The sequence below is a fragment of the Opisthorchis viverrini genome (assembly GCF_000715545.1).
Source record: "Opisthorchis viverrini unplaced genomic scaffold opera_v5_457, whole genome shotgun sequence".
Classification (NCBI taxonomy): domain Eukaryota; kingdom Metazoa; phylum Platyhelminthes; class Trematoda; order Opisthorchiida; family Opisthorchiidae; genus Opisthorchis; species Opisthorchis viverrini.
Window position 1 is genome coordinate 154,647 of NW_008752120.1, and position 19,194 is coordinate 173,840.

At 46.2% G+C, this 19,194-nt stretch overlaps 2 protein-coding genes across 2 annotated transcripts in view; one reads left to right on the forward strand and one right to left on the reverse strand.

Moving 5' to 3' along the window:
* The window catches only part of T265_11206 (hypothetical protein), a gene marked incomplete at both ends in the record, with an annotated part of 34,348 nt that overhangs the window by 2,991 nt on the left and 12,163 nt on the right, over window positions 1-19,194 (forward strand). Inside the window, 5 exons of the mRNA XM_009177803.1 lie at window positions 4,884-5,108; window positions 7,011-7,234; window positions 7,468-7,871; window positions 9,956-9,995; window positions 13,748-14,602. Of these exons, the coding sequence (XP_009176067.1) occupies window positions 4,884-5,108; window positions 7,011-7,234; window positions 7,468-7,871; window positions 9,956-9,995; window positions 13,748-14,602 (1,748 nt within the window). The remainder of the gene's footprint in view (window positions 1-4,883; window positions 5,109-7,010; window positions 7,235-7,467; window positions 7,872-9,955; window positions 9,996-13,747; window positions 14,603-19,194) is intronic.
* Window positions 1,704-11,847, reverse strand: T265_11207 (hypothetical protein; the record flags this gene model as incomplete). The annotated part of the gene is made up of 3 exons (XM_009177804.1): window positions 1,704-1,931; window positions 10,242-10,322; window positions 11,674-11,847. The coding sequence occupies 3 exons, from the start codon at window positions 11,845-11,847 to the stop codon at window positions 1,704-1,706; spliced, it is 483 nt and encodes a 160-aa protein (XP_009176068.1).

The window sequence follows — 19,194 nt, forward strand, 5'->3', positions numbered from 1 at the left end:
GCTTGCTTGATTTCCGGGTCCACGGGTTTCCCATTGGCCAAGCGAGGTGTGCGTGTTTTGCATAGACTTGAAAAGGGCAGTGGAAACTAGCGGCGGACAAGTGCATGGTTAGACTTCACACAGGTATTCCAGAAGAGGCTGCAGGCAATGACCCACCCTCTTGGAAGAGAGCGGCTGAGAGTTCGTCAGAACCAGCGGCTTGGTTATGCTTGAGGCTCCAAATGCATTTGCTTATTTCCAAAGCCGTCAGAGGACTTCAATTTCGCCGTCCAGTGCTGCGTTGCGGGTTGGAACGGGTTGGAAATCCGTTTTATCAGTTGCAGATGCCTAGTTGAATAGGTTCCAAGTGTCCAGCCTAAGGACTCATGCTGTCTTTTTTCACAGGTAAGCGAGCCGTTGTTATTAGTGGTTGTTCAGTCCATCGTATGCTTTTTCGGGACCGTTACGCGTATCGGGCTAGAATAGTGCAAGCATATTTCCAGAGCTTCTCACTTCAGCTTTGATCCACCAAGCCTCTCGCTCTGCTCAGATGCCCTTTTTCAACCGAAGTCTTACGGTTCTAGCGGTATTGTCCTTCGACAATATATAGTTTAATTGGGTGAACCAATTCCCAAGTGAAGCGCTTAGCATCTTGATGGGTTACGGACAGTACCTTCCAATTAGAGTCAACATCAGGAGACGTGTGTGAAAGCAACTTCATTTGGTGGTTTCGGTAGACTTGTGTCACATCAGGGTCCGAGAGCTTCTTAATGGTTGGTCAGGGTGTGTGCGTCTTGTGCATCTCTGAAGGTCGCGATGGGAAGCAACATTGCTAAAGCGTGTGCTTCGAATCTACATAGGTTCTGAGGACAAACGACAACCAATAATTGGCCCATGCTACCTGTAGCTGATGGCGATGTGGTGTATCTCTGTTTGCTCCTATGCGGGGACACCATGTGGTCAAGTGGCTACGGTTGTTTTCTGAAGTTAGTACCACAGAAGCAGTCTGTGGTTAGCATGTAACCATAGCAGGCGTTCGCTTTTGTCTGATTCCCATTCAGGACGACCACGCAGTTACGTACCGCTATCTTTACTTCCTTGCGCAATAAAACTTCGTGCTGTAAACACAACATAAAATGAGCTCTAAACCCGCCGCATCGATCGGCATCCCTTATTAGTCACCATCATCATCATCATTATCAGCTGTAATAACCGCGTACTCGTCATACAGTGGTTGTAGCTGCCACAGTTTCGTTCACTGATGATTTGGGGGGGGAGGTGTAGGTAGCTGCGCATTGGAGGCGGGAGTTGATAAATTGGTGCATAAATCCAGCACTGTCATTAGGCTGTCAAGTGGAGGGATTGGAAAAAGAGCTATGCATTTAAGGTAATAGCTTGGATGCATGAGCGCCATTGAGGGCGCGGCTGAGCCATGTCCGACAATGTCTCTAGCCGTTGATGTGGCCCGTCTCGGGGTTCCCATCCAGGAAGACGGCAGTGGCCAGCGCAGCTAAGTTCGCTGTTAATGGCTTTCACACTTCGCTTCCAAGTCATTGTTTGACCGCCTCCGGCCCTCTTCCACCCTTCACGTGGTTGTACGAAAAGAACCCTTCGAGGAAGTCGTTCGACTAGCATACGCAGCACGTGACCAAGCCAGCGCAACCTATGCAGTGTGATCCGTTCATCTATCGAGGGTGAGTTATTTCTCCGGAATACCATTCGACCTACTTCAGAATTGCTGATCCGGTGTTCCCACCATATTCGGGCAATGCTCCGAAGACATCAATGATCAAACACTGAAAGTCTTTTGACGTCCTCGGCGTGCAGCAGCCAGGTTTCTGACCGTATAGTAATATGGAGCGCACCGCAGCATTGTAAACTCGACCCTTGACAGAGAAGCTGATGTCACGCCTACGCCACAGGTGATGTAGGTTCACAAAAGCTGCTCTGGACTTCCCAATCCGGATGGAAATATTATCTTTCGCCAGATCCCTCATTGGTTGCAGGAAGGCTATTTCGGCAACAAATGCCTTTGATGGTATACACGTTCCCTCAAGCGCCGAACAGTGAAAACTGAAAGTCGGCAGTGGTCGGGACATGGAAGGAGCTTCTTTAACAGGAAACATTCACATTGCATTCCAGCCAGTCCGATCAACGGGCCCGAGGGAGGTACGTTTTCTCGATATGATCTTCGAAGAACTATGACTTCATCTCGTTTCAGAGAAGGGTTGCCCTGACCGATGTGCTGAACACTTCGAAGAACGCTTCATCTGGCCCTCACCAACGACCCCTGGTAGGAGTATGTATACCAGCTTTCATCGACGAAGGAATTCCAACGTGAAATTTCATTGTTTTGACACTTGGTCTATATCGTCTGAATCAATCTTCAAAGAAGACGCAATCCTTTGTGTTTGGCCTCAGAGTTTACATCAGAATTTATGGAGTGAAGACGTGATGCCGACAGAATAGAGCGCTTCGACTGGTTCCTATGTTCAAAAAGCGTTCAGGAATATTGTGCGAAAACCATCAGGGCACCAGTCTAGTCAGCGTGCCAGTCAGTCTGGCATTATCCCGGGGAGGCTGGTCCACCGTTGAGAGAGTCGGATTAGCGGGAATTCAGCTAGCTGGATTTTGTCGTGGCTGGGGTTGGGTCGATCATATCTTCACCTTGTGACGAGTGCTGGAACTTCGCCACTCTTTCTGACGACCAGCAGTTTATGGAATTTGCTTTTTACTCGGCTAAGAAACTGTGACGTTGTCGGCGCTGAATGACGTTCTTTCTAAATTATAATCTTATGAAGACTTTGCATTCCTCTACGGTAGACTCTCCTGAGCTTACCGTTTTAATGGTATCAAACGAGGGTTCCTCCTTTCGCCCTTTCTCAGATCTTCCCAGTCGAGTCCCCTTTCGGCATGTATTTTTTCACCTTGAAACTGCAGTGTCACTCCGTTGCTTCTCTCCCCATCTATTTCCTTGGAACTTCATATTAGGGACCCTTTTTTATGTTTCACTTATTTTGACAGCTGAGTGGATTGTCACTGCACTGCCAGACAAGTTCAGTGCACCCTCACTATGGCACAAGTAGTATTTTGTAAACTTGATAATAGAAATAAAAACCACCGAGGTTAATGGACCGTGTCTTCTAAATGACCCTGAGGGCAATCCTGCTCTAAAGCTGTGAGAAATTCGGTCTATCCGATCTGAAAACGTCAAACACCTTCAGATATTTAATCCACGCTATCTCCGTAGTATAGCGGACGTTACCAGGTTGCAGTGTGCGCGCAATGAAGTGACCAGTAAACGAATCCTATTCGCTTGACGAGGTCATAGTTTTTTGGTCGCATAATACATGTGTCCACTCAGTCCCCCTCAAAGGGAGCCGTGTTTGCCACTCCGAACCTGTATCAAATGCTTCGCGGAGGACAGGTTATGATGAGAAAAACGCCAAGCCCTCAAGGCATTGTTTTGAGCCCAATCTATTCTCACCGGTAATCACTTTTTTAGGAATCACCGTTTTATATGTTTTTCTGTTTTTTTTTAACTACGGCGAGTCAGGATTTTCAAAAGCGTCCCACTCAGTTGTGTACAATGAGTAGGCGTTGGTTGAACACTATTTTCACACCTGACGAACCAGATGATGTGACCACAGGGTCTTCAGAACAAACTGGGGGATACGTTTGGAGTTTAATCTCAACGGTTGTAGATCGCACTCTGTGCTAAGATCGTAAATGTGTGTCTTTCAGGAAACTCACTTCGGTGTTCATGCTTTCCAATGTTTAGAGTGATGCCCAATCTGCCTCAGAAGGCGAACGCCAAGTAGGCATGGTTAACCTGTTCACTTTGGGACTACTGTAAACCCTACTGATATAATGTTCAAAACTATTCACTAGTCTCCGTTTAAGGGAGATGATAAGCAATTAGAAGGTTTCAGCCCATTGCTGGCGCTCCCATGGATCTACTGACTACTTTTCTTGCCTTAGTACTCTCACATCTACCTGCTAGCAGAGCGTTTCTCGGTAACCCAGAGAGAGACATTGTCAATCGCGCCCTCAATTGCGCTTCCGCTTCCAAGTTATTGCCGTCAATGCATAGTTCCCTTCCTCATCCCCCCATTTGACAGTCCACTGACAGTGCTGTATTTATCAGCTTCCTCGAATGCGCAGCCACCCCCTCCCAAATTATCGGTGAACGGAACTGTGGCAGCTACAACCACTGTACGACAAGTACGCGGTTATTACGGCTGATAATGATGATGATGATGACACCCAGACCAAAGAAGGGACTCCTAGAACCACTGAAGCTTTTGCCAAGAAGCCTAATATGAAAAGCAGAGGAGTGACGTGACTGGCCAGCAACTGGTGTTTCCCATTGTAGGCTGCCAGCATATTGAAGGGGTCGTGTACCATCTAACGACCTTCCTCATAGGCAAACAGTCATTTATCTGCCAACTTGTTTCGCGAATTCCGGGAGACCCTCCGTAGTTAAACCCGGTACTATGTGTTGACGCGTGGCTGATCAGCAATGATTTCCACTCAGTTAATCTATGGGATGTTTTAGAATGGTCATGAATGGCGCTTAGCAACTGGATTCTTCGGACGTTCAGGCAATTTCCAAACTAGGTTTTGCGGCATCAGTCGAAATTTTCAGGATTTGTTTTATGGTTGAGAGTTTTCACTCATCAACGTAATGATGAGGCGGCCTAGATAAAGTGATCCATATGATGACCACAACTCTTGAAGGATACTTCCACAGTCTCCATCGTGTTTTACTTCAAAGTACGATGAAATTTTATCAGTTGGGCTCTGCTCTTCACTGTTTAATAAATGAATGTACTCCTCGGGTCATCGTCTTGCGTTTGCTATTCTTTTTAGTAATAAACCTCATCCTATTTTTCGTTTTCAAGGGTATTCCTTATTACGGACCCGGTGTGGATGTTTGGTCGTTGGGTGTGATTCTGTTCACTCTTGTTCTGGGGCATCTACCATTCGACGCTCGCGATCTTCGGGAATTAAGAAGCAAAATCATCGGCCTGAACTACACTATCCCCAAAGGATCAGTCTCTCCGGAATGCGAAGCGCTTTTGAGGAAGATGCTTGTTTTGGATCCGAAAGACCGCTCTTCTCTCAAAGTACGAGACCATATCTATCTGTGGATATGGTAATACGTCGTGCTGGTAGTGAATTTTTGGGTTTATGGGTCACATGTTGGCCAATTCTGTTCGTGAAAACGTGAGGTTATTTATCGGTTTTCTGTCCGATGTGACTTGAAGTTTTCTGTCCTTGAACTTTGAAGGGTGAATTTGTTGCCCGACTAGGAACTGCATTTTAGGTATTGCTGTGGCCAATTGTCCTGTTACAGAATAGAGCCGTTGACACTGCACTCACTGGTGGTACCCCCAGTCAGTACCGAGCGCGCTGCTGAGGCCTTTCCTTCATTGACAGGTTAATGTAGCTTCGCTACTAGAAGTTGCTTTTTTAAAGCACGGTTGGGTATAGAACGCCTATTCAAACCTATTACACTATTTCGACTATTGAGTGTATGGTATATCCTGATGCATTCAACCGCGAAAAGTCATTCTTTGTATACTTCTGGGCTTTTGAGGTCATCCTCAGGATGAAGTTCAACGACTGGTGTAATAGACCTAGTAAGTGTGATGGAGACATTCGAAACGTTTCAAATCTGGGGAGTGGTCACAAATCAGCACGATTGACTCAGTCAAACGCTGCGTCCGTAAGCCAACACAGGAAGGTACTTTTTAGCAGCCTTTAGACGATCACCCCAATGATTCTCACATCCTGCGTACAGGAACGATAGTAGGTATCTAAATTTCCCCACCACTTCTTTCGCCAACCACACGATCTTCGTGAGTTTTGCCGAATTGTTAGCGAGCCTTTTTAACCACCCTCAAACAAGGGAGCAGAAAAATAGTCAGAACGGTAGTTGTTGGGGAAGCGACGTTTGTGAATGCATACGACGTGTGAAACGGGACAAGGAAACGATACTTAAAGGCGTCGAAGCAATGAAAAGTGTGGAGTTACTCAGGCTAGTTTTGACTCACATTTCCGGACAAAACTTAGGGGTGCCATCCAGGGACAGGCGGTTTGATGATATCAAGGTATGACAGAAGACGCAGAAGATTCCTGTCGGTGATGGCGGGCAATGGAAAGTAGGAGGAAGGGAGAACTAACAGGCATGGAGGACGAAGCTGCTAGAGTAGAGTAGACCGCAAGTAGCCTGTCGCAAATTGCCGTCTTTTCACTTCGGACGGAATTGGCCGTGCCATTCCTTTTCATTGATTGTCACATGCGTTGCTGAACGGTACTGAAGCATCGTATGCTGATTTTTCGAGTGGTTTATGGTCGAACTAGTGGAATTTCATGAAAAAGCAACTACTCAAGGAAATTTGTGAACACCACAGCTTACTTTAGCACGACCAACTCGTGTTTAGGTATGTTACTTTTTGTTTGCCCTATGTGTTTGAACGAGTCCAATTTTTTTCGGACACTTTCTTCTGCTCAACCAGCCGGACCAGTTATCTAGGGACGTCTTGCTTCTAGTTTATCTTCAAAGGTTAACCTTTATAGTCTTTCTGTAGTTTTATCTACAATTCCAGAGTAAAATGACACAGTAGTTCTAAGGACACATTCGCGCTCAACACCACTTCAACGAAAGAGCTTTCATACTTTCTTATTTGCGCCACGTTTTCTCCATCTTCGATTTCTCACTGGCGATTCGCGCTGTTTAAGTATTATGTGGAGCCAACTGTAAGACAAATTCCATCTTTAGCTGATACCGGTCAGTTATCATTGGATGGGGTGCTTGTTTTTTATTCGAACGTGGTTGGGTAGGTACAGCTGTCCGATTTGTTTCCTGTCGGTTTGATCTATTTAATGGATCATTTCACCCGCACATTCTTACACCGTGTTTCCGTGAGGCAAATTCTCAATTTACATGTTCTGTAATCTGTTATTCATTAGGTTAACAGAAATCTTTTCCATACCAAGCAGCCGTTATTTTCCTTCTTTTCCAGTTTTTGATGCAAGATAAATGGGTCAATATGGGCTATCCGCCAAACGATGTTCTGCGACCGTTCAAAGAACCGCCGCGATCTCAACTGGATGAAGTGAGGGTCAAGGCCATGGAAGCCATGGGATTTACAAGGGCGGATCTCGAGTCTTCGGTCGTTAATCCAGAATTCGACCACGTCTACGCCACCTATCATCTGCTTCCCGAAACTCCTTCGCAGTTCTTTGTGTGAGCGTGATATTTTTAGCCCTTCATGCTTTCTTGACGTCTGGTAATTACCCCATGGCAGCCTACATTTCCTAAGGAAGAATAACAAAAAACGATTCCCTCTTCATTACATATGCTGCTCTCAACTTGTGGCATACTAAATATGGCTTTTTTAAATATGAAACCGATGTATGAATATGGTCGGTCATGAAGTTTAATCCCTTAGTTCGCTTTCCACTTTTTCCTCTACACAGTCTTTGCGAGGAATTCGCAAAAGCTCCGTCTCCACAGTCTCAGGCTAACTTGACACTTCCAGATTCATTGCTCCACACACAGACGAGTCCACCTCAGTCTAAGCTAACACCAGAGGCTGACAAGCCGACAGTTGAGATCGGCCGCTTCACTGTTGCACCAAGCGGAAAAGTGGTTGAATCCAGTCCGAAACCGTCGCAAACACCGCTGCCGAAACATCCAACCCTTGCTATGGAAGGGGTCCATCGTGAACACCACTCTTTGACGTCTTCTCTCCCGGTTGCTCTAAAGCGTGCGCTTGTTCAAATGGGGCAAGTGTTTAGTGGCACTGGAAGTGCCCACACGTCTGTGACCACGGAGCACAACGCTGATTTTCACACACGTACTACATCGCACACAATTAGCGGTAAGTTCTGGCCTGTCCGATGTTGAATCCTGAATGTTATTAATGCATCAAAAACTCCGATCCGGAGAGTCATCGTGTGGCAAGGCTGAGTGGTAGCAAGCCCTTTCTGAGCCTTCGGATTTTGAGCCAACACAGGGGCTAGGAAGAAAAACCTGTAGGTTGAGCTTTATCTGGCTGGATTTCTTGGTGTGGATATGAAGTCGAGAACAACACGTCGAACAATGAGTTGTTTTTGTTGAGAACTGAACGAACTAAGCTTAATCCCAGCAGAAAATTGTGGCGACCTTGGGACTTAAAACCAGGGCATGTGGCACTTAAAACATGCAATGGTGCATTCAAGATGGCTTGGTAAAATACCTCCAGAAGAAAAAACGAAGAACTCACCACCCCTTGGAGGACTATCTTGACTGACGTCATTTTTGTTAACTAAGCCAGCGACTAAAAACGCTTTTATTTGTGAATTAATGTTAAATTTTGTCCTCAAGTAAAAGATAGGATAACTGAAACAATCTTCATGTAGAATGAAATTTCTGTGAAGCGCTAGAGGCAAATGCTTGACATCGTCCCTTAATCTTTTGATTGACTTAAGTATTCAGCGCAACCAATGGGTGACCGAAGTTAGCTATCGGCCAGCTTCTCCTAATTGTGTTTTCTCGTACACCCAACCAAACCTTTTTCATTTTTTTCATTGCCATCTACTTCCATTTCACCGTACAATTATGTATTATCGTGTGCTGTTTGTTATTTATTCGTGTCTCGGCCACATCACCTCCCTCGAGCTTCCACCCGCCGTTCGGTCTATTGCAGGTTAGTCAATAATTGTCATACGCGTGTGCCGAAAATATGCCACCGCACATAACTATCGATTTGGAGACAACTGGGAGCTAAGGCCAATTTTGTGCTTCCTGCAATAATCGTGCTTTAGACCTTGTGTTCCGACCTATCGATTGACCTGGAACGAAAATGCACACACCCGTACGAACACCAATATGTACGTGTGCTTACGATATGTCACTTCGCACTGTCCGGATGTCGACGTGTTCCAACCACACGAACCTGAAATTTTCACAGCACCATTGCTTCTAGTCCCTTCTGTCTTCATTCACACGGCGTATGTACAGTCTTTCCGGCGTCGAATACTCACCAGAAATTTTTCTTTATTTCTCTCGCAAAATCGCACTGTTTGTGCAGGTGATTTGCTCTCGGCAAACTCGGTACTATTTAGGGAAAAAGTTACTCACTCATCCTGCGAAGCTCAGCGAAAAGTTACCCGGGATCGAAAATATGAGTGCTCACTGACAACGAATTACGATAATCTTTTCATGATGGTGTTTGCTATTTCGGTTTCCATTTGCCACTGAAATCCCCGAAATACTTTTTCGTCCAGCTAAGTGTAGGTTGGAAAGAGTCCGAAAATCGGTCGATGTCTTGGCAACCAAGTTTGAAAGTCATGAACTTACGTCTTCTGTGTGTTGATTTAGGCACAAAATTTATGACAGACAACTCAACCTGGTAACAAAGTGTTTCTGCATTTAACCTGTTTTCGGTAACTTGAAAAATAACATGATACGGGGTCAGTAAATTTATTGACCTGATGTTCACCCAATTTTTGTGGATGGGAACAATAAGTTGGGTACGCAGTGGTCAAACACACATATACTGTCAGTTTATTTTGCATGTGTTCGAAATAATGTAACTTGGTGGTATGTACCGGCCAAATTACCTCAGATACGAATCTCCGGACGTTAGAAACAAATGTTCGTTGTCCTGACAAATATGACTATGTAACACAACCAATTGCAGTCCTGTATCAAAGCCGTTGCCTTCAGTGTGCAGCTCTCTCACTCCATACATTGTGGGACGATTAAAATTTAACGGGTACTTGACTCCAACGCGCAGTTGTCGTTCGCTTACTTTCCTCATTCTCCGTGAACGAAACTGTGGTCGAGGGATCCCCTGTACACGGTTACACCTGAATAACTGAACTGAACGGAACCGGTTGAAGCAGCTAGCAACCGAATACTTAAGTCTCAATGAACACTACCGTGGTACAAAACCTGAAAAGGTTTTTGTTTTTCCCACAGGTCGCCCATCCAACAAACCGGCGAAACAGGATGGTGGAAGGTTAGTTCAGTTCAATCATCTGATGTTTTGATTTTTTCTTAGATATATTCAAATTTGTTGAGTTTACTGTGATCGTTCCGCTGTGTTAATAGGTAAACACTGACGATTTTGATCAGTGCTGCTCGTAATGGCTGAATTTCATTTGACTGATGTGAACCCCGGTCCCATCCTGTTACCTACCGAAATGGTAGGATCGCTCAGTGGTTAGGGCGCAAATTTACCGACCGAAAGGTCCGTGGTTCAAACCCGACTTCTGCCTCTCCACTTCCCCTGTCTAGACTTGGTCAACTTGACGGTATCCCAGCCCTTGTACTTCCTTCGGGGCGGCTAGGCACCAAAAGGGTGCTACAGATGAACGATTATCTTATCTTATTATCATGCTATTTCCACGTATGTCGTACTGTCGCCTGTAAACATGCCGCTCTCGTGATTGAAGATCGAGTTTTGGCAGCTTGGCATTGAGGATACATGTGGCCACCATATTTGCAGTAGTTCTGTTTGCATTCAGTGTATTGTTCTCTCCGGAGTAGACAAGGCTTGTCCTCAGCGAACTTTCCGAATTTTAGCACGGTTTTTATAAGTACTTGAAACTTACCACTTATCACTAGCCCCCTTACTGTTTTTCTAACTAGAATGAGCACATTCCTCTATTTTGGTAGCTCGGCTGGCTTGATCAGCTGTGGATCGGATGGCGATGCATCTATTCGCCGAGCCTGGCAACTAGCGTCACAACGTTACATCAACAGGTGGGGCGAAATCGTTAGTGCGCGAAACCCAACCGCGATATCGATAACACCCACACACATCATCAGCTGTAAGAACCACGTACTTGCCGTACAAGGGTTCTAGCTATCCTCCAAATCACGTCTCCTTATTGCTGTTTGGACCCAGCGATATTTCTTCCCCCTTGGCCTGGGAGCGCAAATCACACTTGTTGTGTGCGGCGTTCTTCCATCCCCAAAATACTCCTTAGCCAATCAGTTTGATCAGGCGTTCTAGTTCGACGTTGTTGAGGTCATCATAGTTCCGTCGCAATAATCACGCATTCCTCATTCGTCCCTGCCACCAAACGTGCGAGAAGCCTCATAGCCAGTGAAGGTTGAATCCAGACAGCTGTCAATTCTGTCGTAAAAGTGTTGACCAGCGTTCAACCCAACCTCTGCATCTCAACCGCCCCTGCTTAAGCATGGGCGATTTAGCATTATCTTAACCCTAGTGCTTTCAGGTGGCATGGCAGCTATGCACGGAGTGTGTTGCAGCTGGACGATTACGACGATGACATCTCTGGCGAGAAGTGCATGTCATAATACTGACATCCGACGTGAGTTGGCCTAAACTGTATTCAAATCGTCGTCCCGCTCCCTTGTGTCATCCACGTGATCGAGCTACTGAATTCCTGAATCCTGAAAGCACATCCGAGCTCACCACCGTCGTCAGCTGTAAGTAGAGTAGTTCTAGCTGCCACAATTTTGAGGAGATGGCGTAGATAGCTGCGAATTGGAGGGTGTGGATGATATAATTGATGCGTAAATACGGGATTGTCAGTGGACTTTTAATTGGGATGACTGGGAGAGGCGCTATGCATCGGATGCACGAACACTACTGGGGATGCGACTGGACGATGCCTTTGATCATTGATGTCTCGGGGTCCCCGTCCAGGGAGAAGGCAATGACCAACGCAGCTGAGTTCTCTGGTAATGACTTTCAACTTCGCTGCCAATTCATTTTGACCTCCCCTGACTCGTTTCCACCCTTCACGTGATTGTGCGAAAAGAGCCCTTCGAGAAATTCGGTTGACTGGCATACGGAACACGTGGCCAAGACAGCGCAATATGATCAGTTCACTTACCATGGGCTAGTTATTTCTTCCGAAAACTAATCGATGTACTGAGCATTACGGATCCGGTGTTCCCACCAAACTCGGGCGATGCTCCAAAAACACCGATAGTCAAACACTGGAAGTCTTGATATGTGGGGGCGCAGCGATCAGGTTTTCTGACCCGTATAGTAGTATGTAGCGTAATGCCATACTGTAAGCCTGACTCTTGACGGATGGGCTAATGTCACGCCTACGCCACAAGCGATGCAGTTTCACGAAAGCTGCTCTGATCTCCTCAATCCGGATGGAAATTTCATGTTTCGCGAAACCACCGGAACTGATACAGTTGCCCAGACAGACAAATTTGTACACTACCTCAATCGGCTCATCAGCAAGCATAAGATTAAGGTTTGATCCCACCCAGTCTTCCAGCAGCACTTTCCACTATGCAGGTGTGAATTGCATGCCAAATCGTGAGACAATTATTTCGATTATTTAGTATTGTTTGCATTACCACGGGTGAGGTCTAAGAAGAGCTGTCATCTGCGTACTCTATATCTGTGAGCGGACACTCTGGGAGCACCTTGACCCAAAAGGCACTAGTGGCTGATAGTGAGTCTCCCATAATCGTATCACTGGCAAAGTTGAAGAGAAAAGGGTAGCCTTGCCTGACACCATCTGAACTCAGGTGAACTCGTAGACCTTCACACGTCCGCGTGATTTGGCATACAGCTGCTTAAGGGGGGTCGAGAATTTACGGGGACATTTTCACTCCACAGACACTAGCATAGTACCTGACGGTCCACAGAGTCAAAGACAGCTTTCAAATCGAAGGAGAACCATTGTTGGCCCTGGAATGTGTCGCCGTTCCGAAATCTGTCGTGGTGTGAAAATGTGATCGATGCGTCCTCTTGTAGGGCGAACTCAGCTTGGTTTTCACAGATCTGTCTCTCCATGTGTTCAGTTGACCTTCGGAGGATAAGAGCAGAGAGCGCGTTGGATGTGACGTTGGTTTTTACACAGCGTTCGCGTGCCCTTTTTGAAGATGTGAGTAACTATCTTCCTGCACTATTCCGCAGGCACTTTTTCTTCACTCCATATCGCACCAATAAGCTTTGTTAGATGGGTCACCAGGGATTCTCCGCCTTCTTTGGATAAAGCTAAATGCAGACCGTCCGGTTCTGGTGGATTGTCACGTCCCAGTGCAGATATTTCGCACTTTATATCTTCACACGAGTTTTAAAGTTTACGTTCTATTTGCCCATATGCACTATCTCCGAGGCCGTGTTGCGGGAGCCAGCTGAATTATTCTTCGAAGCGAAGTATTTAAATCTCCTCACTACTCACAGAGAAGTCCCTAGGTCCAGGTACCGTGTACCTTGGCAAGTGAAAAGAATAAGTCTGAGGCATTGGAGAACACCATAACCGAGAGCTGAAAAAATAGCAGTAGGCGAATTTGGCTGATTAAGGTGGCTTCAACGGATACCGCCGCGGAATGCTTCAAATTTGTACGATGTGTATACTGGCACTTTTGTGTCTGTATTCGTTTTCTGGGTTTCAGTTGGGAACGTTGGCCTAGAGCTCTGCAACGAAGAACCATGTAAGGCTCCTGGATTGACCTGTCGAGGTATCGGCCGGCATTTTGAGCTACAGTTTGATCTGATTACTGTTTTCTGTCCACCTAGCGGTATGTAGTGAAAAATAGGGTTCTTTCAGAATTCACTCTTCAGATTACTTCATCTGACAGGTCAGAAATCTGAACACATAATACGTTCGAAGCCCTGGACTATTAACGAATCCAGTAGGATACCACAGACAACCCCTGAGATAATTTTCTTTAATCATCAGGGTTCTTTTGTTTCTGCCGAACTTTCTTGCGAAGTTGGATTATTTGCCTTCTGTTTTAATCGGATCACCTTATGTCGATTCACAGGAGTGTAGTTACAGCAGCGCCTGTTCCCATAATTTCCTCGAAGAAGTCACACGGTACTTCTCATTCAAAACGGACTTCACCACACACAAACCTACCCACCCATCCTGCGTCTGTGGTACGTACAGTGAGTACAGAAAGCGCATCGACAGGCAGCTTTGCAGCTGGATCTCGTGGGACTCCTGTCCAAGCAGTTCAGTATGCAATGGCCACAACAGCAGTGCCAATACCTTCAAGGGTAGATTCTAATCGAAAAAAGCTTCATAAACCACGTTCTGGGAAAACAACACCGCCGAGATCTGCTCTCAAGCAACGTGACCGCGCACACAACGAAGTTGCACATAAGACTCCACCTCCCGAAAAACCGGTGCTTCCGAAGGCTGCTCCCGATGTAACGGACGGTGAGGCGCATTTGGAATCAAAGTCAATCGCCAGCAGTAGTACATCCTCAGACTCATACGCGGAGTCGGCGGTTCGAAAGAAATCGGCGTCTTCCGTACAGGATGTTTGGTTAGCTACCGAAAAGTCCGAGAAAAGTATTTCATCCACTCACACTCTGCCTAACACTGAAACAACGGTTGGAATAAATGATACTTCATCGAAGTGTGTGGCGTTTTTGATGGACGCAACTGAGCGAAAAGTTTCAATAGATACACCTGTTGATAACCACACGCCTGCTGGTCGTTGGTCTCCTGGTGGTGAACACCATTCGACAGTGTCCGCCTCGTCAACACATCCCAAATCTTCGCACACGATTCAAGGCAATGAAGCTAGGATTATGCTAGAGGAAGCTCTGAGGGAGCAACAGAGTACTTCTGCACACTATCACAATCCTCCTATTTCAGACACGGGCAGCTAGTAAGTTCAACCGATTAAACCTGTATTTTTATAAATTCTTCTCACTCTTACGTGCATGTAATCAAGACTGAGAACCTAAAAATAGTCGTAAAGATTTCCGTCGACGGAATAAAGCGGCATTTGGCGCAACGGCGGGCCATGATCATATACGGTGTATCCAACTACCGGTTATAGCGCAGTCTGTTCAGTTTTTTTAGCCGGGATCTGCAACTATTTCTTTGGTCGCTGATACACTAAAAGTGCATCCTTTGTCCAGTGATGTTGCTTCTCACAGCCGAATGATGTGGTCCCTGCTACTGAGGCGAATGTTGGTAGCTCAGGTTACGTCGTTTGTCCTTTGCTTTGTTCGCTATGTTGGGCATTTAATTTGCAAATATTTCATCACCAATGGAGGCTACATCATTAGTGCGTTGTTGCGGAGAGGATTGGAGCGTAGCACTGTATCAGGTGCACCGCCGCAAGTACTGTTGGATACTCTTTGGCGGTGGGTACTATTGTCGTCCCGTTGTCTGGGACGGTCTTTTTCTCCCAAATTGTTGGATACTGGCGGTGGGTACTATTGTCGGCTCATTCCCATTGTCTGGGACGGTCTTTTTCTCCCAAATGGACGCGAATAGACTAGACAGGTACTATCAGAGGAATTAATCACCGGTCATCAGGACCAGGAACACGATGACGATCGAGTAGCGAGGTACAGTCGGACACTTCTGGGGTTGAAGTGAGATTCCTATTCACAATCCACCTTTCTGTTGAAGGCCGGGATTCCGTATCCGTGTCCAACTGAACTGTCATTCAAAATACTGTACCTAACGACTCAAACGTTCTCCTTTGTTGGATATCAGAGAGCCGTCGTGACCCGTGATGGTTCCACTGACAAGATGCTTCTCAGGACCTGTCGAATGAATCAAGAAAAACCAGCGACGGACCTTCCTAACATTTTACTCTTTGACCGTTTCTTCAACCTTCCGAATTCATCAAGCGTTGCATTCTGTGCCTACACTCAGTTTTGTCTGGCGTCGGATGATACATCGGTTTGGTTGTGACCGAAAGACGGCTCGGCGGCTCTCTAACAAGGCCACAGTTTTATCAGGATCCAGTGCTTGAAAGGGGCTGTTTGAGCGGTACCTCACGCAATAGTCCCGGCCTCATTAGTAACTTAGGTTATCTCGCATAGGTGGTATGCCTAACATCTGATAATCGGATCAGTAGGCGGGCGTTGGGGAAGTGGGTTCTGATATATTTGTTTGATTTTGGTGTCAATGAGCTTCTCAGTGAACGTCAGTAGGAATGGGATTCAGCCTACTAGTATGCTAACATTGGTCATAGCTAAGCAGAGAGACTTTGCGGACTTAAACATTGAATTCGAGTTGTTTGGGATTACTGAATGTGGACGTGCAAAACGAACAAGGCGACCAGTCTTGGCGTTTGGACCTGCATAGGGAGTGCTCCCATTGAGTAGGAGTAGAGGATGCGTGAAAGTGTGAGAAGGGAAATGTAGGCAGTAGCATATTTTCCACTACTGTAAGGATGCCGACATGTAGATAGAAAGCGTTCAGAACCCTCAACCAAAGCAATCGACTCAAAACCCTGACCGAAAGTCAGCGAGTGGGTGACGGCATACCACCACAGTAGTGGAAGATCTTTAGGAAACAACTCGCTGCACATGTTCCGACCTTCATCGTGTAGGATAAGGAGTCTGTACGTCAGGCCTCTATCTGCTGACCAAACTGGAATGAGTAACTCTGGGTATCAAAGAGAACCACACTCCCGGTATAGCTTGGTGGGTCGCACCGCGGTAAGATGCAGTCTCTTTGCAGCTTAGGAATATGGATACATCCACCGTATTTATTCAGGACAGTAGAATGTTCATATGGACTATGGCGCAGGATTCCGTATCCGTGTCCAACTGAACTGTCATTCAAAATACTGTACCTAACGACTCAAACGTTCTCCTTTGTTGGATATCAGAGAGCCGTCGTGACCCGTGATGGTTCCACTGACAAGATGCTTCTCAGGACCTGTCGAATGAATCAAGAAAAACCAGCGACGGACCTTCCTAACATTTTACTCTTCGACCGTTTCTTCAACCTTCCGAATTCATCAAGCGTTGCATTCTGTGCCTACACTCAGTTTTGTCTGGCGTCGGATGATACATCGGTTTGGTTGTGACCGAAAGACGGCTCGGCGGCTCTCTAACAAGGCCACAGTTTTATCAGGATCCAGTGCTTGAAAGGGGCTGTTTGAGCGGTACCTCACGCAATAGTCCCGGCCTCATTAGTAACTTAGGTTATCTCGCATAGGTGGTATGCCTAACATCTGATAATCGGATCAGTAGGCGGGCGTTGGGGAAGTGGGTTCTGATATATTTGTTTGATTTTGGTGTCAATGAGCTTCTCAGTGAACGTCAGTAGGAATGGGATTCAGCCTACTAGTATGCTAACATTGGTCATAGCTAAGCAGAGAGACTTTGCGGACTTAAACATTGAATTCGAGTTGTTTGGGATTACTGAATGTGGACGTGCAAAACGAACAAGGCGACCAGTCTTGGCGTTTGGACCTGCATAGGGAGTGCTCCCATTGAGTAGGAGTAGAGGATGCGTGAAAGTGTGAGAAGGGAAATGTAGGCAGTAGCATATTTTCCACTACTGTAAGGATGCCGACATGTAGATAGAAAGCGTTCAGAACCCTCAACCAAAGCAATCGACTCAAAACCCTGACCGAAAGTCAGCGAGTGGGTGACGGCATACCACCACAGTAGTGGAAGATCTTTAGGAAACAACTCGCTGCACATGTTCCGACCTTCATCGTGTAGGATAAGGAGTCTGTACGTCAGGCCTCTATCTGCTGACCAAACTGGAATGAGTAACTCTGGGTATCAAAGAGAACCACACTCCCGGTATAGCTTGGTGGGTCGCACCGCGGTAAGATGCAGTCTCTTTGCAGCTTAGGAATATGGATACATCCACCGTATTTATTCAGGACAGTAGAATGTTCATATGGACTATGGCGCACACCGCCACTGTTTGTTTATCATCTGCCATCGCCATATAGGTTTCGACGGACAAAGATACTATCCAAACCAATGCAGAAATGCCATCTTAGCTTTTCTTACGGCAAGACTGTCTCGGCTTTTAAAGATCGTATCAGAAGCTCATTAGTGTGTTTCGACCATCCAGAATGAATTTATCCACGAATGTTATATTCACTGACTCGTTGCACCAGGTGCCACGCTTTTCGGCCTCTTCCATTCTGTAATGGGTGTGACATGATTTGTCCTAAATCTCGCGAGCGCGTCAGCTGTTTTACATTCGAAAAATCGAATTTATTCTCACTTAAACAAAGCTTTTGTTCGCGCAGATACTACATGTAGCGGCCTTATCTTGTCTCGGATACCACCATCATGCATTCCTCTTGAAGCCTACGTAGATTGAATGGCTAATTGACTAGAGACCAGTGTTCCTGTCTCTGTCAATTCACAATTATTTTGCTTTATCTCCATCTAGGCTAACAGTTGCTCTTTCAAGCGCGGACGGCGACGAGCCGCGTCACATCTTCAGGCTAGGCAGAATGATTCGTCTCCCCGAGCGTTTCGTGCCTTAACCACTTGATATATATGTTCTACGTGCCATTCGTTAACTGAAGATCTTTTGTTATCGGCTAGGTTTACTGCTCAACTGTGTGTGCGGCACCCAGATCACTACTAGCGTTCCGCCTCTCCAAACTACGTTTTGAGTAATAATTGAGACTGACTGCTTTCATTAGGAAAACAAAATAGGAAATCAGATACCCCATCTGGCTCCTGTGATGTTCACCATCAGCTGCCGTTGCTTAGCTATGTGCTACGCATATCGAAACACTATCTACTGAGGCGATCACTGTTCCCCGTATCTCCTTCAGAATAGAACAAACCGCGATGTGTGGAAGAGATTACGAAGAGTTTGGTTGTTGTTGGTGTATGTATTCAATGATGGGTTCTCCACGTCCCGCCCGTGCTTGGCTGGAGACATTGGAAGGAATGGCGACTGATCGATGTCAGTGGCGTTCGTGCTGTCAGTTTTCTTCCAGATTGACTGGACGCTTGGAGGTGTGGGCCTCTCAGAGTGCTTGACAAAGGCCAACATTAGGTCTCTCTCATCCGTCCTTTTTTTCTCCTTTTCACTCTAAAGCTTCGAATTTTATTAGATGAGCTTTAAGGTGGTATGGCAATCATGCGTCAGTGTCAACACTGCTTTTGCTTTCTCAGCTGACGATGGTGATGATGATGCCTTCACAGAAAGTTCGACGATCGAATTTACTCTGCTTCATCAGTTGGAGGGGCCGTTAGCAATGACTTGACAGTCGGAATAGAGAACTTAGCAGCAAGCGTAGCCCAACTGGACTCACCACGTTTATTTGATTGGTTGCGAAGTACGTATGGTGGGAACCTAGAGGACCTAGCTTAATGAAGAAATTAGTGGAGGATATACATAAGTCATGTGATACATTTTTCCCAGGAAAACCCGAACGAAAATCCCAAACCGCCACAGCGAAACCGTCAACCGATGGTTCTATTCTTTCTCACTTATCGATATTTCCTTCCCTCATGGTGTCCT